We start from the raw sequence: 19,840 nt of genomic DNA on the forward strand, positions 1-19,840 counted from the left end.
ATAAAATTGAATTTCATATTGAAAAGAATAACATGTAAAAAAGTTTTAAAGCGAATAAAAGTTGAGCAGCTCTCAGATGTGAACTGTAGACTAAAATACACCAAGATTATTGAAGAAAAAATGAAAGAGTTTGAGAACAGGAATCAAACCTTGGAGATTCAGTGGCAAACTCTGAAGAAAACATTGATTGATTCTGCCAGAGAGGCATGTGGTGAGGTTGTGTGCAAGGATAAAAAAATCAGAACTCCCTGGTGGACACAGGAAGTTAAAGAGGCAGTGAAGGAAAAGAAGAAAGCATATCAAAAGTTCCTGGCAAATAGGTCAGCTTTTACTCTTACAGAATATAGAGACAAATGTAAGAAAGCTAAACAGTGTGTAAAACTAGTTAAACAAAAGTCATGGGAGGACTTTGGCAAGAATATAGAAAATAAATATCAAGAAAGTGGCAAAATATTCTGGAGGTTGTTGAAGAAGCTTAGGAATGGAGGAAAGAGTGCTGTAAAAGGAGTTAGAGATGATAAAGGTGACATGAAAACAGGAGAAAAAGCTATCCTTGAAGTATGGAGTAATTACTTTGAAAAACTGCTAAATGAAACAAGCAGTGATAACAGCACAGTGATAAAAAACACTGACCAGGCATGCAGTCAGGAATACATATCCATAGTTGAAGTAGAAAAAGCCATCAAAGGCTTGAAATGTGGAAAGGCAGCAGGAGTAGATGATATTCGACCAGAAATGCTGAAGTATGGTGGTATAAAAGTCTTACAGTGACTGCACTGCATAGTTCAGAAAGCCTGGACAGAGGGACGAATTCCCGATAATTAGAGTAGAGCTCTCATAGTACCCATATATAAAAAGGGAAATAAAACTGAATGTGAGAATTACAGAGGTATTTCCCTACTGAGTGTTCCTGGCAAGATCTATGCAAGTGTACTTGAGAAACGGTTGAGAAGAATTGTGGAAGAAAAGCTTGGTGAAGAACAAGCTGGATTCAGGCCAAATAGAGGCTGTCAGGATTAGATCTTCACTTTAAGACAAATAGTCGAGAAAGCATGGGAATATAAGAAAGATCTGTATTTAAGTTTTGTCGATTTGGAAAAGGCATATGACAAGGTGCCAAGAGAGAAGCTATTCAATACGCTGCAGTTATATGGTGTCAATGGGGCATTATATCAAGCAATACTTAGTCTTTATTTGAGTTGTAAGTCATCAGTTAGAATCGAAGGAAGTACAGGAAGATGGTTTAATGTTAAATCTGGTGTGAGACAAGGATGTACATTATCCCCTCTGTTATTCATTATCTGTATGGATCACATTATGAAGGAAAGTGGTATTAAACCTGATATCAAAATTGGAGATGTTAATGTCTGCTCTTTGCTTTATGCGGATGATGTTATACTTCTAAATAAATCCGCTACAAGTCTGCAAGATTCTCTGACTAAATTCAATTGCTGTTGTAATAGATATGGTATGAAGGTCAGCAATAAAAAGACAAAGACAATGAAAATAGGCAGAATCATTGAAAATGTCAACTGTGTTGTGAACGGAGAACCTGTGGAACAAGTAAAACATTTCAGCTACTTAGGCACGATTTTTACTGAAGATGGTAAATTAAATATATATATAGACAACAGTATCAGCAAAGCTGGTATGGTGGGAAGTCAATTGAATAAATTCATATGGAATAAGAGAGAAATTAGTCGGAACACTAAATTAGCTGTATACAAGACAGTGTTCAAACCAGTTTTAACTTATGGATCTGAGAGCTGGGTCAGAAGTAAAACACTTGACCAAAGACTAGAGACCGCAGATATGAGAGTCCTGAGAAAGATTAGAGGCCTGAACAGATGGCATCAATGGCAATATCATATTAAAAATGAGGATATTAGGAAAGAACTTGACATTGCAGCATCCAGGAATGTGTTAGCAGAGCTAATCTCAGGTGGTATGGTCACTTAAATAGAATGGGAGAGGAAAGATTAGCAAAACAAGTGTTCTCTGCCAGGTTGGCAGGAAAACGACCCAGAGGAAGACCAAGATATAGGTGGATTGATACGGTAAAAAAGTGCCTTAGACAATAGAAATATTAGATCTGATAATGTTGGAGTCTTGACAAGTAACAGACTGATTTGGAGGAAAATTGTAGATAGGAAGTTAGTAATGATGTAATTTTTTCATGTAGTACTGTCATATCCTGTACACCCCTTGAGGGTACACGGCAGGAATTTGATGATGATGATGATGATGTTCACTCAACATATGTATATGGATATAAAGAAATTACAAGTGATTCTATCTTAGGCTTAGTTCTCTTACAATTCTATCTTATCAACTTAAACACAATTTAATACAACTTACCTAGTCACTCTTACACATTAGACTAAATAACATACCGAGAGTGAGCTTTCTCCTATGTTAACTTACGTTCACTATGTACAGCAATCTGCTTACTCTCACAATAGATACTTATTTTCATTTATATTGTAAATATTCTTGCTAGCACAAAGAGGGGATATGATAGAAACATTTAAATTACTGAAGGGATTGATGCAGGGGAAATGTTTCAGCTGTGTGATAGTGATGGAAGAACAAGAGGTCATACCTGGAAATTAAAGAAGAGTGTGGTTAACAAGGGTATCAGAACAAGGTTTTTTGCCTGGAGGGTGGTGAATAAGTGGAATTCATTGCCTGACTTAGTTGTGAGCTCTTTGTCTGTAAATGAATTCAAGAAGAGATATGACAGATATTGTTTTGCTAGTTTGGGTCTCCCGCAATGAGTCTACTGACTCCATGGAGATACCTGTAATAATAATAACTTGAATGCAAGAGGAACAGGGAGACGGAGGGGGGGGGGAATGAAGATGGAATATATTGCAATGTGGGTGGAGAAGTGGAGACTGAGCAGGTATATGTGGTAAGTGGTGATAGAGGTGATTTGGCAGGTGTAGTCGGGAAATCACAACCAACATATGGCTTGAATATGACTGGCTATAGACTTAAAAATGAACTATTGTGTGTGATTACAAATGCCAGAAGTATCAGAAATAAAGGGGATGAAATTGTTTCAGTGATTGAGTTTATTCGCCCACAAATCATTGGAATAAAGGAAACATGATTGAATGAAGATGATATCATAACAATAGAAATGGAAGGGTCCAGTATTTTTCATGAGGATAGAAAGAGCAGGAAGGGAGGGGGGGGGGAGTGCTGCTGATGATAGCAGGGGAATTAAGTCCACATAAGGTAGTCAAGAAAAGGGGAAATAGTGCTATGGTTATGAGGCAGTGTGGTATAACGTGGAGGTTGAGAGGAAGACATATTTAGTTGGATGTTGCTATAGGCCTCGGAATGTGGAAGATGGTGATGAAGAAATGTTCAACTTGGATTAGTGAACATAGGAAGGGTAATTATTATGGGTGATTTTAATTATGGTGGTATAGATTGAAATGAAGAGATAGCATTTGCGAATAAGGAAAGTGAATTTCCGAGTTCTTGAGAGATAACTATCTCAGGCAGCATGTAAAGAAAGGCATGCTTGGATCAAGAGTTCTAGATCTCATCATTTCATCAGAGGATGTAATTGTTAGAAGGGTATCACATTTTCCTCCAATTGGTGAAAGTGATCATGAAGTAATCACCTGTGTTGTGGCTAGTCATATGCAGGCTTTTGCGAGGAAAGGATATATGTGGAATTATAAGGCTGGTGATTATGACAAGCTTAGGAGACAACTTCAAGCTATAACATGGAATGAGGAGTTGAGTAGTAAGGAAATAAATGCTGCATGGGAACTTACAAAGAAATACATAACAGCATCAATGTACAAATGTATCCCAAAGGCCAAAAGGCTGAATTAAGGTAGGTGTAAAATGGATGAATGTGGAGCTTAAGCATGAAATCTGGAAAAAGAAAGTACTTTGGAGGAAGTACAAGATGAATAATGGTAATCAGTCACATGAAGAATATAAAGAACAAGCCAGGAGAGTGACTCAGTTAGTAAGGAAAACAAAAGTAGAGTATGAGCAGAAATTGGCAAATCAGGCTAAGAAAAACCCTAGAGTTTTTTTGGATATGTGACAAGTAGAAGGAAGAATGATCATGGAAAGATGAAGTTAAGGGATGAAAGTGGTAAAATGGTAACCGCTGCAGAAGACATTGTTGAGGTATTCAGTGATCAATTTATAACGGTGTTTCATTCTGATGATCAGGGTGGAATCATGAACTTAACTGTAGAGAACATAGGAGAGGATAACTTAATTCTGAGTGAGCAGAAGGTATTTGAGGAAATAAATAACCTTGATGTTAATAAGGCGATAGGATTTGATGACATATCACCACGCATCCTACACAATGTTCCAGGGAACTGGCAGTAGCAATGGCATGACTGTTTAATAAGAGTTTTGTGACAGCACAGGTTCCAAGGGAGTGGAAAGAGGGTAAAATTGTTCCACTGCATAAAGGCTGTAGTAGCTTCAAATTATAGGCCAGTTTGTATATCTGGAGGTTGTGGTGAAGGTCCTGGAGAGATTGGTGAGAAGTAGGATACAGAATTGGGTTGATAACAGCAGTATTCTCTGTGGTTATCAGCATGGGTTTGTTAAGGGGAGATCATGTTTCACTAACTTACTTATGTACTATACCAAGGTGACAAATACCTTGGACAGAGGAGATGCATATACAGTGGTGTACTTGGATTTTGCAAAGGCTTTTGATAGACTGCCACATGACAAGCTCTTAAATTAATTGAAACAGATGGGATTGGATAACAGACTTCTGTGTTGTATCAGTGACTGGCTGTCAGATAGGTATCAGAAAGTTGTATATGGGATTGCAGTATCTTAAAAGAGAAAGGTCACCATTGGTGTGCCACTGGGGTCAGTTTTAGGGCCATTGTTGTTCAATTTGTACGTTAATTATATTGGGTTGGGTTTATCTAGTGACATCCAGCTGTTTGCAGATGATGCAAAACTGGGGAGAGCAATGCACAATCAGGCTGATTGTTAATGCCTTACAAGAGGACTTGAATAGATTGCATGAATGAGCAGGTAAGTGGAACTGTCATTTCAGTGTAAGGTTTTGAGATTTGGTAAGCAACAATGGGATGCAAAGCATACATCGTTGTTTACCAAAAGGGGCAATCCATGAAAACTAAGTAAGAGTGCAGTTAGCAAGTATGTTAGAACTAGGTTTTGTGCTTGGTGAGTAGTGAATGAGTGGAATAGGTTGCCAAAATCTGATGTTGGTGCCATGACTGTGAATGAGTTCAAAGCAAAGTATGATAGATACTGCGCAATTGTTGGATAGTTCTTGACATGATGTTTAGGGCCTCTCTCGATGAGGTCTAAGGACTCATTGGAGTTGTCTGTGGTAATAATAAAATTAATAACTATAATATGTTCTTCTTGAGAAAACTGGGTGCCTGTTATGTTTTAAGAGTATTGTTAGTGTTATAAAATCTTAATATTCTTATTATTATGATTCTTTGTCATACTATAATTTATACCATATATTTTTTTTTTACTGAAGCTCAGAGAAGATTTCGATGGTGGAGTGGATTTAAAACTTACAGAAGAGCATCATCCTCATGATGTAGCACAGCTACTGAAAGAATATTTCCGTGATCTTCCTGAGCCTCTCTTGACCAGAGATCTATACCCTGCATTTGTGGCTACTCAAAGTAAGGAGTACATTTGTTAATACTTTAAAATCACCTAATTTGACTTCTACTTTATTATTATTTTTAGTATCATCATCAGACTTTCATGGAGTCAAATGATGCATTGTGGGAAATTCTTGTTATGAAACACAGCATAGGGTAAAAAGGCTATTACATTTGATAGCAACATTCATAACTGGGCTGTAATCATTCTCTTACATTATTAATTCTCCTTCTAGTTCCATTTCTGATATCAACTGATGAACTGCAGCACCTCTTAGTTTTCAAACTTATTTGGCTTATGTACATGCTAAAATGATACTTAAAACACTTTGTGCAGGTCACTGCAGCAAATTTGAAATTGAAGTATCCATTTTTACTCATGGAGCAGAAATACGATTTCTTAACATACAGGGTGTTCGGGATAAATTTGACATATTTATAATTAATTATATTTTTCCGTAAGTTACATGTATTAACACACACTTCTCTTCATTTAAAAGTTTGGACCCTTCTTCATTCATATACAAGATGTCAGAAAGGATGGATAGCTGGAACCCACCTGAATCATGGAAGAGAATAACTTGTATCATGATGATTCGTGCCCGCCATCAAAATAAGGATATTACGACTGCTGCCCAATGCTCCCTGAATACAGTAAAAACAATCAGGCATGAACTAGAGACTTGCAATGGTGACTACGAGGATGTAGCAAGAAGAAAGATCCCTAGCAGACGATCTGATTGCGTTCGTACAGCAGAATTCCTCGCAAATCTGCAGGAACAGGTGTTGAAGAACCCTGGCATTGGAATTCGGGCTTTGTTCGTGGAGTTGCTAACTGTAGTCAAGCCCTGGATAACAAGGGTAGCCAATGGTAGGCCGTATGTATGGCAGCAGGATTCGGCCCCTTGCCACACTCTGGGAAAAGTCAAAAATGGTTGTCTGAAAATTTCTACGACTTCACCAGTCCAAATGTTTGGCCTCCAAACTCCCCAGACCTTAACCCCATGGATTATTTTGTATGGGGCGCAGTTGAAAAAGACACCAATCGCACTTCCAGTAATACAAAAGCCCAGTTAATGGATAAAATTAAAACAGTTTTTGCGGCCCTTCCCAGGGAGACTGTAGCATCAGCTTGTTCGAGGTTCCGAAGCAGAATTGAAGCTGTGATCGATGCTAATGGTGGTTATTTTGAGTAAATCTTGTTGATAGTATTGTAATTAACTCTGCCTGTAATGTTTTTTTGTCAATTCATTAAATTTAATAGATACAAAGAAGATTTTCTTTTTCCTTACGAAACTGTCAAATTTATCCCGAACACCCTGTATATTTGTTTCATGCAGGATTAGAAATTTCAAAATTTAATGACTTTTGAAGGATGTTGTAAAGTGAGTTCTGGCTTACCATGATTATTTTGAACTAGAAAAACTTGTGGTTAGGAGCTTTTCACAGTTAAACAATTTTGTGAGCAATCAGAAGCCTCGGAAATTATAAAAATTTTTAATGAAAAAATGTTTTCTTTGACAAACTGTTCTAAAACAAAGCATAATCCCATCTATGGAATCAATAACTTGATGAATAGTGTTGTACCTTTTGTCAGTCAGTTGAGGTTCCCTATAAAACTTCTTTAATTAGTTTTGTAATTTCTTGGGGTATCATCGTTGCCCTGCTTGTTAATGGAGGGTAAAAGCTAGGGATCTTTCCTGTGTTTTTGATGTTGTCAGTGCAAAAAACTGTACAAAAGTTTGTATGACTGATGTGGAAGGGATAGATTCTTGACATCCTTCTGAAAGTGAGCAGGAGTGAGTCACGATTTTCTTAAAGAAAGAAATCTATTATTACCTATTTTATTTTCAGTTTTTGTTCATCTCATTCAGGATAAAGGCATATGGCTCAATATGAGAATTTATTCCTAACAAGACCTGAATGCTCTATCATACTCATGGTTATATGAAGATAACAATAACTTCAGTTTATCTGCCTTATCAGCAGTTTCCTTCTGATTTTGCATCATGAGTTCTTTTGTAGTCTCAATGTTCAGGTTCTGAGTCAGCTTCTTTTTCTGTGTCAACGATTTCTTCTTCACTGAAGTCTTTAGAATGAGATTAAACAAGCTTCTCTACATCTTTTGATTTTCTTTCAAAACAGAGAGGTTTGCTTCAAGCTGTGCCACTTGTTTGATTTCTTGTTGTTAGATGAGTTTGAACCATTCGAACTAAACACAGTTTGCAACAACAAATTTTTTCATAATGACAACAATTTCTGACTCACATTCTCTTATACTTTGGGAGAATTCTTTTAATGTTGGTATGTCTTCTTCATTGGCTACCACAGAGCAGTGTTTGAATATGAGCCTATGGTTCTTCATCTTAAAGTTTGTGATGACATAATGATTTCCCATCAGTTGAATCAATGAAGTGATGTTCAGGTGCAACAATTTCACTGTTACAAATCCCAGGGAATACTTAAGTTGTATGCTATAAGCTGGTCATCATCAACAAGTAGGAGAGCTTTCGTTGCCAAGTTCTTAGTCTGAAACTATCACTCTACTGTTTGAATAAAATAATTGATGAAGCAATGTTGAAAATTTTCACATGGTTGAAACTTAATCACATTCTTCGGTTTTTTGGGATCTGGGAATGATAAATAATTTGTTGCTTCATTTTGGAGTCTCCTGAGCAGTGATGTAGCTAGAGCTTTTCCTGCCCGGGGAAAAGCTCTAGCTACATCTAGAGCTTTTCCCCGGGCTCTAGATGTAGAAAGATGTGGAAAGAGGAAAAAATAGTTCCTATGCATAAAGAGGCTCCACTGCTTAGAGATGCCTCTTTATGCATAGGAACTACACCATTCAGTTTAAATAACCTTTACTTGTAAATGTTCCTGTCATCCTAGATGATTCAATATATCTTCACTTAAACTAGAGTGTGTATGTGTGTATTTAATACGTCTTTTGAGGAGTATTTCAGCTTTAGTTAAAACTGAATTTTTAGTTGGGTACCATATTTGGCACTGTTTGTGGACTACCCAACACCTAACCTTAACAGAGTCACAGTATATCCTGATTGGGATATATATATATATATATATATATATATCAAGGGCAAATATTCAGGATGTGCTAGGCATGTGGTGCTCATCCACCAAATAACAGTATCACTGATATCATATTTTTGCATTTATTCCTGTTAAAGACTCCACTATTTGTTTTCAGACTTTATGTGATTCCTAAATGTAAAGACAATATACTAATGTTTCATGAAGAGGTTACTTTTCGTCGCTTAAACATTGCATCACATTCGAGATAATAGCTCAGGTGTGTGTGTTCACAATACATACATCTTTGAGCACTTTGAAAAAATGTACAGATGGTGCAGCAGTGAAATTCTTAGCATTCTAGTAGTTTTAAACCACTCAGAAGGTGAAGTAGGGTGAGCTCTGAGACAATAGCTGTGATTGGTTATTGTGTCAATCAATCCAATTGAATGTATTTTTGCCCATATTTACAATGGGAAACGGTATTGTAGTCAAAGGAGGTAAGCCTTGTCCTCCTCTTCCAAATTTTACACCTTTGAGATTGAGTAATTGGGATATATATATCCCAATATATTACTTTTCGTCGCTTAAACATTGCATCACATTCGAGATAATAGCTCAGGTGTGTGTGTTCACAATACATACATCTTTGAGCACTTTGAAAAAATGTACAGATGGTGCAGCAATGAAATTCTTAGGCATTCTAGTAGTTTTAAACCACTCAGAAGGTGAGGTAGGGTGAGCTCTGAGACAGTAGCTGTGATTGGTTATTGTGTCAATTGAACGTATTTTTGCCCATATTTACAATGGGAAACAGTATTGTAGTCAAAGGAGGTAAGCCTTGTCCTCCTCTTCCAAATTTTACACCTTTGAGATTGAGTAATTCAGATATACCTATGCCTTTGAGTCATTCAGATATACCAAACAAATATAGCATTCTCCCTCATTATTGTTTTCTAATATACAGTATCTTAAAACAAACACATTGTCCCCACTCTGAACAGATTTGGTTACAATTAATTGATAAATTAAAGTATTTGAAGTTATCCTACAATTAATTGCATTAGATGTATGATGAGTTATTATACACCAATTAAGATGAGTTATACACTCTTAAAACTTTCATACATCAATAAAAATGTCATACGGTCAAATCGACTTGAATTTTGTAGCGTGGGTTGCATAAGCTACATGACAGCACACCCAACCTAAATGGGCACACGATGCCACTGATATTTATATATATATCCTGCTGTGGGCATGGATGTTTGTGATTGTCTGTGGAAATACTAGTGGTGGGCGGTAGATGGCGTTGGTGTTAGTTGCAGTTAGTTGGTGGATTGAGTGGTGGAGACAGATGTAGAGTAGGTGCTCTCCCTCGATAAGTCTTTGGACTCCTTGGAGGTGTCGCATAATAATAATAATAATAATAAAATATTGTATGCCTTATTTCTTTATTTCTTTTGCATTCAAGATCATCGTTATGTTATCATCATATTTATGATTTATAAAATTTATCAGTTTATAAAATGTATGTAATTATATTGATATTTATATTATATATATCTAGCCAATACTGGGAAATGAGTATCAGCACTGAAATCATTAGGAAATGCCAAGTACTCTTTCTACATTTTAAATCTTGATGTGTTGGTAAACACATCATGGAAGGAGTAATTGTGGATCCAAGGGATATCGAAATGCACATACTAACAAATTCCAGAATTATCAGAAATAAAAGAGAGTAGTTTTGGGATTGGTTGATTCACCTCTGCTAAAAATTATTGGTATCAGTGAGACCTGGCTGACAGAAGGTAATATACACAAACTGGCCAATGAGTTAGAAACTTTTATTTAATACTATGGGACTTCCTTTAAGCGAATTACAGCACATATGCAATTTGGCATAGATTCCACAAAGTGTTGGATTGCATCTACAACATATCATTCGTTCACCAGCCAGTCTTTTAACTCAGATTTGATGGAAGAGGATTTTGCTCCTGGATTGTTTTGTGGTAGACAGGGAGGATGGGGGAAGTCATGCTTGCTGAACAGTTTTTTGTGCAGTGGACAGTAGCATTGTCGTCCATGAAACAACTGTCACCTGCCGGATAAAAGTCAACATTGCAGGATGGTGGATATGATCAGCAACAATGTTCATATATTTCTTGGAGGGTATCCAACCATCCAGCAATATCAGGGACTTGTTCCATACCAACAGAACATGCCCACATCATGACAGTACCTTTAGGACCTTGAATTATGCTTATAAGGTAAGCTTGTTTCATATTTTCATAGGGATACTGCCAAACTCTCTCCCTACTGTTGCTACAGAACAAGGTGTACCATGACTCATCGGACAACATGACTTTTTTACAGTCTTCCAGTGTTTAGTCACAGTGTTCTTGACACCACTGTAGATGAGCTTTCCAGTTCTTTGCAAAAATCAGTGGTTTTTGTATAGGCATCCAACTGCTAATACTGATCCTCTTCAAATCACATAGTTCAGTGCGATATGTCTCAAGAACAGCTTTTATTAAAGGCTTCAGTCAATTGCTGCACACAGGAAGTTATGTTTGTCTGTACAAACCTTCTCAGATGACAGTGATCTCATTCTTGACAGACTGTCTTAGGACCATGGCACCTCTTACACAAGCAATTTAGGTTATTTTCCTGTTGATTAAACACCTGGGATATCAGCTTGGATGATTAAAAAATTGTGTTTCCAGCCAGACTGTCTCTCACTATAATCACTTTATTGAACTCCGAAGGATCCTTTGTTTTTCCCATGGTGATAAACACTATTGACGAGTGGTCAAGTATTTTGCATCTACATGCTTGGTAAGTGACGTTTATGTACATCTGCATAAAGGTTTCTAATTTAGTGGCCTGTATTTGTAATTATAAGGATAGAATGTAAAGGGTATTGTATTTTCAGGGAGGATAGAAGTTCTAGGACAAGAGAAAGGGTAACTAATAATAGTAGAAGACTTGAACCAACAAAAACAGAAGTTGAGGTGGATTTTAGTCCCTGTTGAGACAGTTCATTTAAGACTATCTGGTGTTAGGTTGTCTAACAGAATAAAATATATGTTGTTGGTTGGTGCAATAGATTGGAGATGCACAAAAAGATGGACATAACCTTGCATTGGCTGATTAGCACAGGCCGAGCAATTATTCTGGAGCTTCAGTGATGGAGATGTGGATTAGAGGGTGAAAAGGGCACATGCATGATAGAATTGGAATTTATAGAATTTATACAGATACTAAAGGAATAATTGAAACAACTGATATCAGGAACAATTTTCAGACAGTCCCAATTTTAGGGATCAGAGTCCTTTTATCAGGATTGTTTTGAGGGAAGTGGTATCATACTGCATACCCAGGGTCAGGAAGAAAACCAAGTGATAATTAAATGGGTGGGTTGCAACACAAAGTAGGAGCTGCAAAAAGAAAGAAAATGTAAATGGTAATCAGCATGTTCATATACAGTACAAAGGTCAGGTATTAAGGGAAAACAGGACAAAATCAGATTCTGAACAAAAATTAGCTACTAAAGTAAATCTTAAAGATGGTTTTTTTTTTTTTTGCTGCATAGCAAGTAAGAAGAAGAAGAATTATTATGGAAGGGTAATTTAAATTATTACCAGTTGCAGGAAAATGACAGAAGTAATAAAAATAGTTAAGTGAGCACTTTTCAATTGTGTATTATCGATTGTAATTGAGTACTCACCCTCATTTGTACAGATTCCATGCCATATGACTCTCTGATGTCTGTTTGTCAGCCACCACATCCATTCCTCTTTGCCCTAGCTTATGTAAGAGTTTTCCATGTGCTGTCAAAGGCCTTTGTAAAGTCCAGCACTATTATGGTATAACCATTTCGCTTCAAATTCAATTATCACTCTATTATGAAATGCGAGTAAATTACTAAGGCAGGGCCTACCTTTTATAAATCCATCCTGCATAAAATTGTGTATCATTGCATATGGATTGACTCAAGGCTTTGTACTAGGGCTATAACTCTTTATTTTGTATATTAAAGATATAGGAATGATTTGAGAGGGAGTATTCAGTTGTTTATTGCTGATGCAAAATTTGTGAGGGCAGTAGTTAAGGGATGTAGACATCATGCAAGAAGATTTACACCAATTGGTAATGTGGGTGTAGGAAAATGATCAGCTTAATGTGGTAAAATGTAAGGTAAAGCACATTGGAATGAAAATATTACATATTATTATTATTTAGGCCTCCAAGGAGTCAAAAGACTCATCGCAGGAGGTCCTTCCCAGGAAACACAAGCCTATCAAGACTCAACATGGGAGGTCCCTCCCAGGAAACACAAAGTCTATCATACTACTCCTTAACTCATTGACCATTGTCGCTCTCACCACTCTATCAGGCAGTGCATTCCATGGTTCAACAACCCTCCATGCAAAGAAACCACTCCTCACCCTCTTGCTCACAGTTTCCTTTCATACTTCCTGGGATGGCCCCTTGTCATCACTCCTTCCCGCTGTTCAACCAAGCGAAAGAACTCCCCAGGGTCAACCCCGTAACCACCTCTCAACAGTTTAAAAGTCTCAATCATATCACTTCTCCTTCTTCTATCCACCAAACTCTGCAGTCCACATTCCCTCAGCCGATCCTCATAACTAACATTGTACAGTCCTGAAACCATCTTTGTTATCTGCCTTTGTACTCTTTCCACAGTTAATTTATCCCCTTGAAATCCTGGGGACCAAATCTGAGAACAGTAGTCTAAGTGTGGTCTGATCAGGGTCTTATATAAAGGAATGATAACTCTTTTATCTCTACAGGTCAGCGTCTTTCTCATTATTGCAGCAATCCTTTGTGTTACCTTCATCACCTTTGTAATATGTCCCCTAAATTTCAGGTTTCTATCAATCATCAACCCCAGATCTCTTGTTTTCTCTACTTCCTCCAGTATAACTCCTCCCATAGAGTATGCAGCGTCCCATCGATATTTCCCAAACCTCAACACCTTACATTTTGCTGCATTAAACCGAAACCCCCATTCATTTGCCCACCTGTCTAGCTTGTTCAAATCCTCTTGCATGACTACCACATCTGCACTATTACTAATAACCCTTCCAAGCTTCACATCATCTGCAAACAACTGAACATTCAGTTGATGGGGACTAATGATACGGAGGGAGATATGGAACAGAGTTGAAGTTCCAGCCTGTTTCAAAATAGCTCAAAGAATTACTTGTATGTTGAAGAATAAATTGTCAAGTAGAGATAAAGTTATCATCCCTCTTTTTAATGCTGTGATTTTTTTTTATTTATTTTAATTGCCCATATATAAGAGGTTGGTTAGTATGTTAGTACTGTGTGTATGTTTCAAGTTGATCAAGGAGAAACTTATTTAAAGAAGTATGTTCCAAAGTACAGCAGTGAAGGAGAAGGAAAAGAAATTTGTCCTGTTAGCTTGGGCTTGGAGTTGAATCACGAAGTGATGTTGGATGGCAGCTACACATGTTTTAACGGACGTAGTAGAGTATGATGGTAGTTCATAAGAACATTACCTTGGAAATATTTATAGAAGATACATGTTGTAGAAACCAAATGATAAGGTGAAAAATTCTGCCTATAATAAAGGTGTTGGAAGTTTATTTTTCACTTGGTTAGACTATAATAAATTTAGTTTAATCCTTTATCCAAGTGTAAGCAAACAAAGTTTGTGCCTGAAAATATCTTCAGGACTGAGGTAAGGTAGTGCAACACCAAGCAACTCCGAGCAAAGGTGGACCAAGTTCTCATCACTCCTTGTCTCAGTATCTCCCATAATGCAAAGCACATCTCCTTGCGGACATGTATACTGCTGTGCATTAAGGGAAGGGCTACTACCCAGACCAGTTTCAACCTTTATTGAGGTCTCGTCAGTGGGAGGCAGACCCAAACGTGGAGATATTAAGGCAGAAGCAACAGGAGAGGGCTTGGTCCACCTTTGCTCAGAGTTGTCTGGTGTTGCACTACCTTACGTCAGTCCTGAAGATATTTTCAGGCATTAACTTTGTTTGCTTATACTTGAATAAAGGATTAAACTAAATTTATTATAGTCTAACCAAGTGAAAATTAAACTTCCAACATCTTTCTCTAAATCCAGAGTAATTCAATAATAAGGTGGTACACCTGTTGGCAACTCCTATAGGTAAATATGACCTCTCCTATTGCTTCTGCCTTAATATCTCCACGTTTGGGTCTGTCTCCCACTGACGAGACCTCAATAAAGGTTGAAACCGGTCTGGGTAGTGGCCCTTCCCTTAATGCATAGCAGTATACATGTCTGCAAGGAGATGTGCTTTGCATTACGGGAGATACTGAGACAAGGAGCGATGAGAGCTTGGGCCACCTTTGCTTGGAGTTGCCTGGTGTTGCACTACCTTACCTCAGTCCTGAAGATATTTTCAGGCGCATACTTTGTTTGCTTACACTTGGATAAAGGATTAAACTAAATAAAGGATTAAACTAAATTTATTATAATAAAGGTATATTACATCTCTGTAATATATTAACATAATGCAACACTTTGTTTATATAAATATAATGCAATACTTTGTATATATAAATATAATGCAATACTGTGTATATAATTTCTTTCATGTTATTATTTTTTTTAAATAGTAATTTTGAACACAACGGGTTGTAAAACTGTAGTGCATTAGTATCATGATTCAGCATTTGGGAAGATTGAAGGAACATTATTATTATTGTCATTTGTCTCTGATAACTTAGTATTAACTTAATGCTAATATATTAATTTATTTTTACTCATTAGTACACTCCAAAAACAGGAAGTAAGATTCTAGAATAATTTTTATTTTTATTTACACTTTCCAGAAACACATAATCATGCTCTACAGATTGAAGCACTTCGTCTACTTATCTTTCTCCTTCCTTCACATAATAGGGATACTTTATGGGCTCTGCTTGAATTCTTGGCTCGTGTTGCTCATAACTCAGATGATAAGCGGAGCAAATCAGGAGACTGGGTTGGTAATGCACTTTGTTTGTTATTTTTATTCTTTTAATATAACTGGATGATCAAGTAGTGCAGTGTAGTACTGTTTTCAATATCTGAGTTAAATTATAATGGATAGAAGCTTAATGATTTTTGATTTTCCTAATTTGTATAATTCCCTTAGATTACACAAGATGAAATAAAGTTTTGGGATCATTACAAGCAATTACTCACAGATATTTTGAAAGAGCAAATTTACTGACAATATGGATCACTAACATAGTGAACAGTATGCAAAAAAAAAAAAAAAAAAAAACAGAGGAAAAGGTGGTGAAGAGTAGTGTGGGGAGGATATATGGTCATTTAGTCTGATACTAGTTATGTGGTAATGGTGTAAAGGTCAGTGAAGACTAACAGTGCTTATGTAGTAATTATACTATATTAAATTGTCATATTCCCACGTGCCCTCGAGGATACAGAGGTCTGACATACGTCAGTTTACAGGCTAAAGTTAACCCTGTGAGAATGAACAGTCCTCAGCAGAGTGCCAACAGCATCAAACGATTGTTTGCTTTCCAACTACTAACCACGCTCAGACTTGCTTAACTTGAGTGAGCCATTAGTAGCAGAGACTCTACCAATCAACCAACCTTTGCTGGCTACCATACTAAATTAATTAATGGAATAATGTAGTCTGAAATTATCCAAAGTACTCATGAGTAAAATAGACCAGGAATGACAAGATTTATGGTTCTCATTATCAGACTCATGAAATCAGAGTTGTGTGTGTGTGTGTGTGTGTGTGGAGGGGGAAGTTATCTTCACTCTCACACACAGTGCTCATCAAACTGCTCCTTAACAGAATCCAGGTTGCGCTGTTATTTTATCTTTATAGCTACAACGATATATGTTATGGAGTAAACAGGTTTATTAACAAAGAAATATATGTTTACACATGATGATATGTGCATCCACAACTATCAGTGGAATCTTGGTTTGAATAAAGCATTAGCGATGATAGATTAGCTGCTCGAAATGGGCACTTTGTCTTTTAAGAGAAGTTTCTAGTGCATGTAAATGTTCTTTGTCATCTTGGAGAACAAGGGTTGGGATATCTGCTGGACATATAGTGTAATTTTATCCCTTAGTTCATCAAGGTTTGAAGGTGGGTCATGGTGGAATACCCATTCCTTCAACATATCCCAAACACTTGCTCCAGCACACACTTGTGATTCTCATTCTCGGTTCATGGTATCCCCGAATGCCCTTTGCATTGTGGCAGAACACTCCTGGTATTTTGAGCATGTCAGTTAAGGCAGTGATGACACTATTGCTTGGAACATACTTATGGAAACAACGAACAAACTGCTCACAAACATGTTATAAGTTTGGACTATTTGCTCTACTAACTCCATATGAATGAAAATAATGCTCAACATTAAATGTCTTTTCTTCCAATGTCAACACCATTGCTACAGCTAAATGTGATGCTGCAGACTCTACATGTGCTCTTCTAATATGTGTATGCAGTCGAATGGCATATTGCATCGTCTGTGTTCTGAAGGGAGTGTATATTAATTTGGTATAGATCCCCTTCATTGACTTACATGTTGCAATCATATCACCCCTTGTTCTGTCCACCCCTGCAATTGGCTTTGCTTTGATTCTGTCTTTGTACTCAGTATTCCAGAAAGATGACACCCACTTAGTTATTCTTTCCTAGGCCCTTTCCAAAATATACTGATCTCCTTGAAAACCAGGTGACCATATCTGCATTCATTTCTGATCAAGACCTTATACAATGGAACTATAACCTCTTTACTTTTACATGAATTTTGTTGCCCAGTGTGAAACCACTACTCTGCTTATTGGAGGCCTAACGAGGATTGAAAAAGTTCCATGTTTGGTCTCCAGAGGAGAGTTTATAGACCAGGTAAAAAGTAAATAAAATAATACAAAAAAAGTATAAAAATTAAAGAAAAATAGAAAAAAAAATCCTTAGCTAATCCACAGTACTAATGTGCTATAGGTTTACAGCCTCTCATGGACATGAGTCGCATAAAAATTTTTTTTTTCTTATCACTATCAATGTACATATGTGTCATCTTTCAAAATTGACAGCACATTCACATGCCCACACAGCAAGTTTATTTAAATCTTGCTGTTCAGCCACACTTCTCATATTACAGTTCTAGCCATGTAATCAATAAATTTCTGTTTCTTGTGCACCATCATCACCAAGTCACTTTTCATTTACTGCCTTCAAGATATCTCTCCAAATTGTATGCATTGCATCCCATCCTTTGCATTTCAAATTTCAAAACCTTATACAGCACCAAAGTAATAGCCTATCTATATGTCCACGTAGCCAGTTTATTTAAATCCTGCTGTTCACCTACACCCCTGTTTTACTTCTCATGTCACTCCAACTTTGCATCATCTGCAGACTGTATATCCATTTAAACTTCTCCTAAGAATCATCATTAATTGCCCTAAAACACATCCGCTGTGGCACACCATTAATCGCCTTCCTATTCCAGGGTATTGCCTCCTGATACTTACTTGATGGTAATCAACTTGCTGATGACTATCATCAAGGGCCTTCGAAAAATCTAAATATCTTATTTTACATACATTTTCTCATATACATAAATTGCTGAAACCTGATATACTTCTGACCTAGCGTTTATAAAGAGTCCTGCAGTTATCAACCCAATCCTTGTCCCCACCATTCCCTTAACCTGTGACCACAACTTCAGACTTTTTGAGTATTGTTCATAGTTATAATTCAACCACTAGAAATTAAAGAAATCTTCATCTGTCTGGCTGATGGTAAAAGTTGAGAACATAGTAAGGAGTGCTTCTCTTAGAAACAGAAAACGTTGAACAGTTTTTTTAAATATCAACGAGGTTGTAAGACTTATAACACATCAGTGCATTTGTGTGTGGGTATCATACATGGCATCATTTGACAGCATGAATGATATGACTTCATAATAATTTAGTTATCATTGGATAATATTCATAATATCCATAATTTTAATGACATTATTCATGTGATACTAAAAAAAAAAGTGAAGATTTAATTTCTAGATAATCTTATTAAAGTCTCATTTCATTAATTCATGTACTTGAGAACAGGGGAATAAATTACAAAAAATAAAAAAAAATAAAAACCTTACTGAAATGAACAGGTTTTTTGCTTGATATGTTTTCTGAAGAAGATATAATTACAATCTGTTTGCGAAGCACATAAAGCAGATTTCATAGGCAATAAATTATTATTACTATCACCAGATCTCCATGGAGTCAAAAGACTCATTCTGAAAGGCACACACTACTACACATGCTTTACACCCAACAAACCATGCTTTAAACTCAGTCAGCATATCTGCATTTGCCACAATGTCAGGCAATGCATTCCACTCATCATCCACTCTCCAAGCAAAGAACCTGCTCCTTATGTCCCTACTCACACCCTCCTTATACAACTATCCAGGGATGTTCCCTTGTTCTATCCCCTTCTCCCATTCTGTTTTCATATCCTACATCCCAAAGACCAGTTGCCACCTTAGTCACCACTCTTCTCTGGACTTTTGGACTCAAGTGTATGCTTTACATACCAAGTGTATGTAAAGCATACACTTGGTAGAGAAATTCTGGAGGAAGCTGAGGAGACAAAATCTTAGAATTAATATCAGAAATAAACACTTTATGGTTCTTCCATTGTATAAGGTCTTGATCAGGCCTCATATGGATTATTGTGCACAGATCTGGTTCCTTGGTTTTCATAGTGATAAGGACATAATGGAAACCAAGGAACCAGATCTGTGCACAATAATCCATATGAGGCCTGATCAAGACCTTATACAATGGAAGAACCATAAAGTGTTTATTTCTGATATTAATTCTAAGATTTTGTCTCCTCAGCTTCCTCCAGAATTTCTCTACCAAGTGTATGCTTTACATTACATTTTTGCTTACCAAATTTTAGAACCTTATACTTTGCAACATTGATCTGATAAGTCCATACTGTTGCCCACACATATACTCCTCTATTCAAGTCCTCCTATAAAGCCACAAAATCTGCTCGACCCCTCATCACTTTCCCTAGTTTTACATAATGTGCAAACAGTTGTATATCACCAGTTAAACCCATCCCAAT

At 36.8% G+C, this 19,840-nt stretch overlaps 1 protein-coding gene across 1 annotated transcript in view; it reads left to right on the forward strand.

Annotated features, from left to right (window-relative positions):
• RhoGAP102A (Rho GTPase activating protein at 102A) overlaps window positions 1-19,840 on the forward strand; it is a 382,252-nt gene that overhangs the window by 289,981 nt on the left and 72,431 nt on the right. The window contains exons 8-9 of the mRNA XM_090406360.1: window positions 5,525-5,675; window positions 15,555-15,706. Coding sequence (XP_090262486.1) covers window positions 5,525-5,675; window positions 15,555-15,706 — 303 coding nt within the window. The remainder of the gene's footprint in view (window positions 1-5,524; window positions 5,676-15,554; window positions 15,707-19,840) is intronic.

This window comes from Typopeltis vanoorti, chromosome 16 (genome assembly GCF_054136105.1).
Source record: "Typopeltis vanoorti isolate ZY-2024b chromosome 16, IOZ_Tvanoo_1.0, whole genome shotgun sequence".
NCBI classification, from domain to species: domain Eukaryota; kingdom Metazoa; phylum Arthropoda; class Arachnida; order Uropygi; family Thelyphonidae; genus Typopeltis; species Typopeltis vanoorti.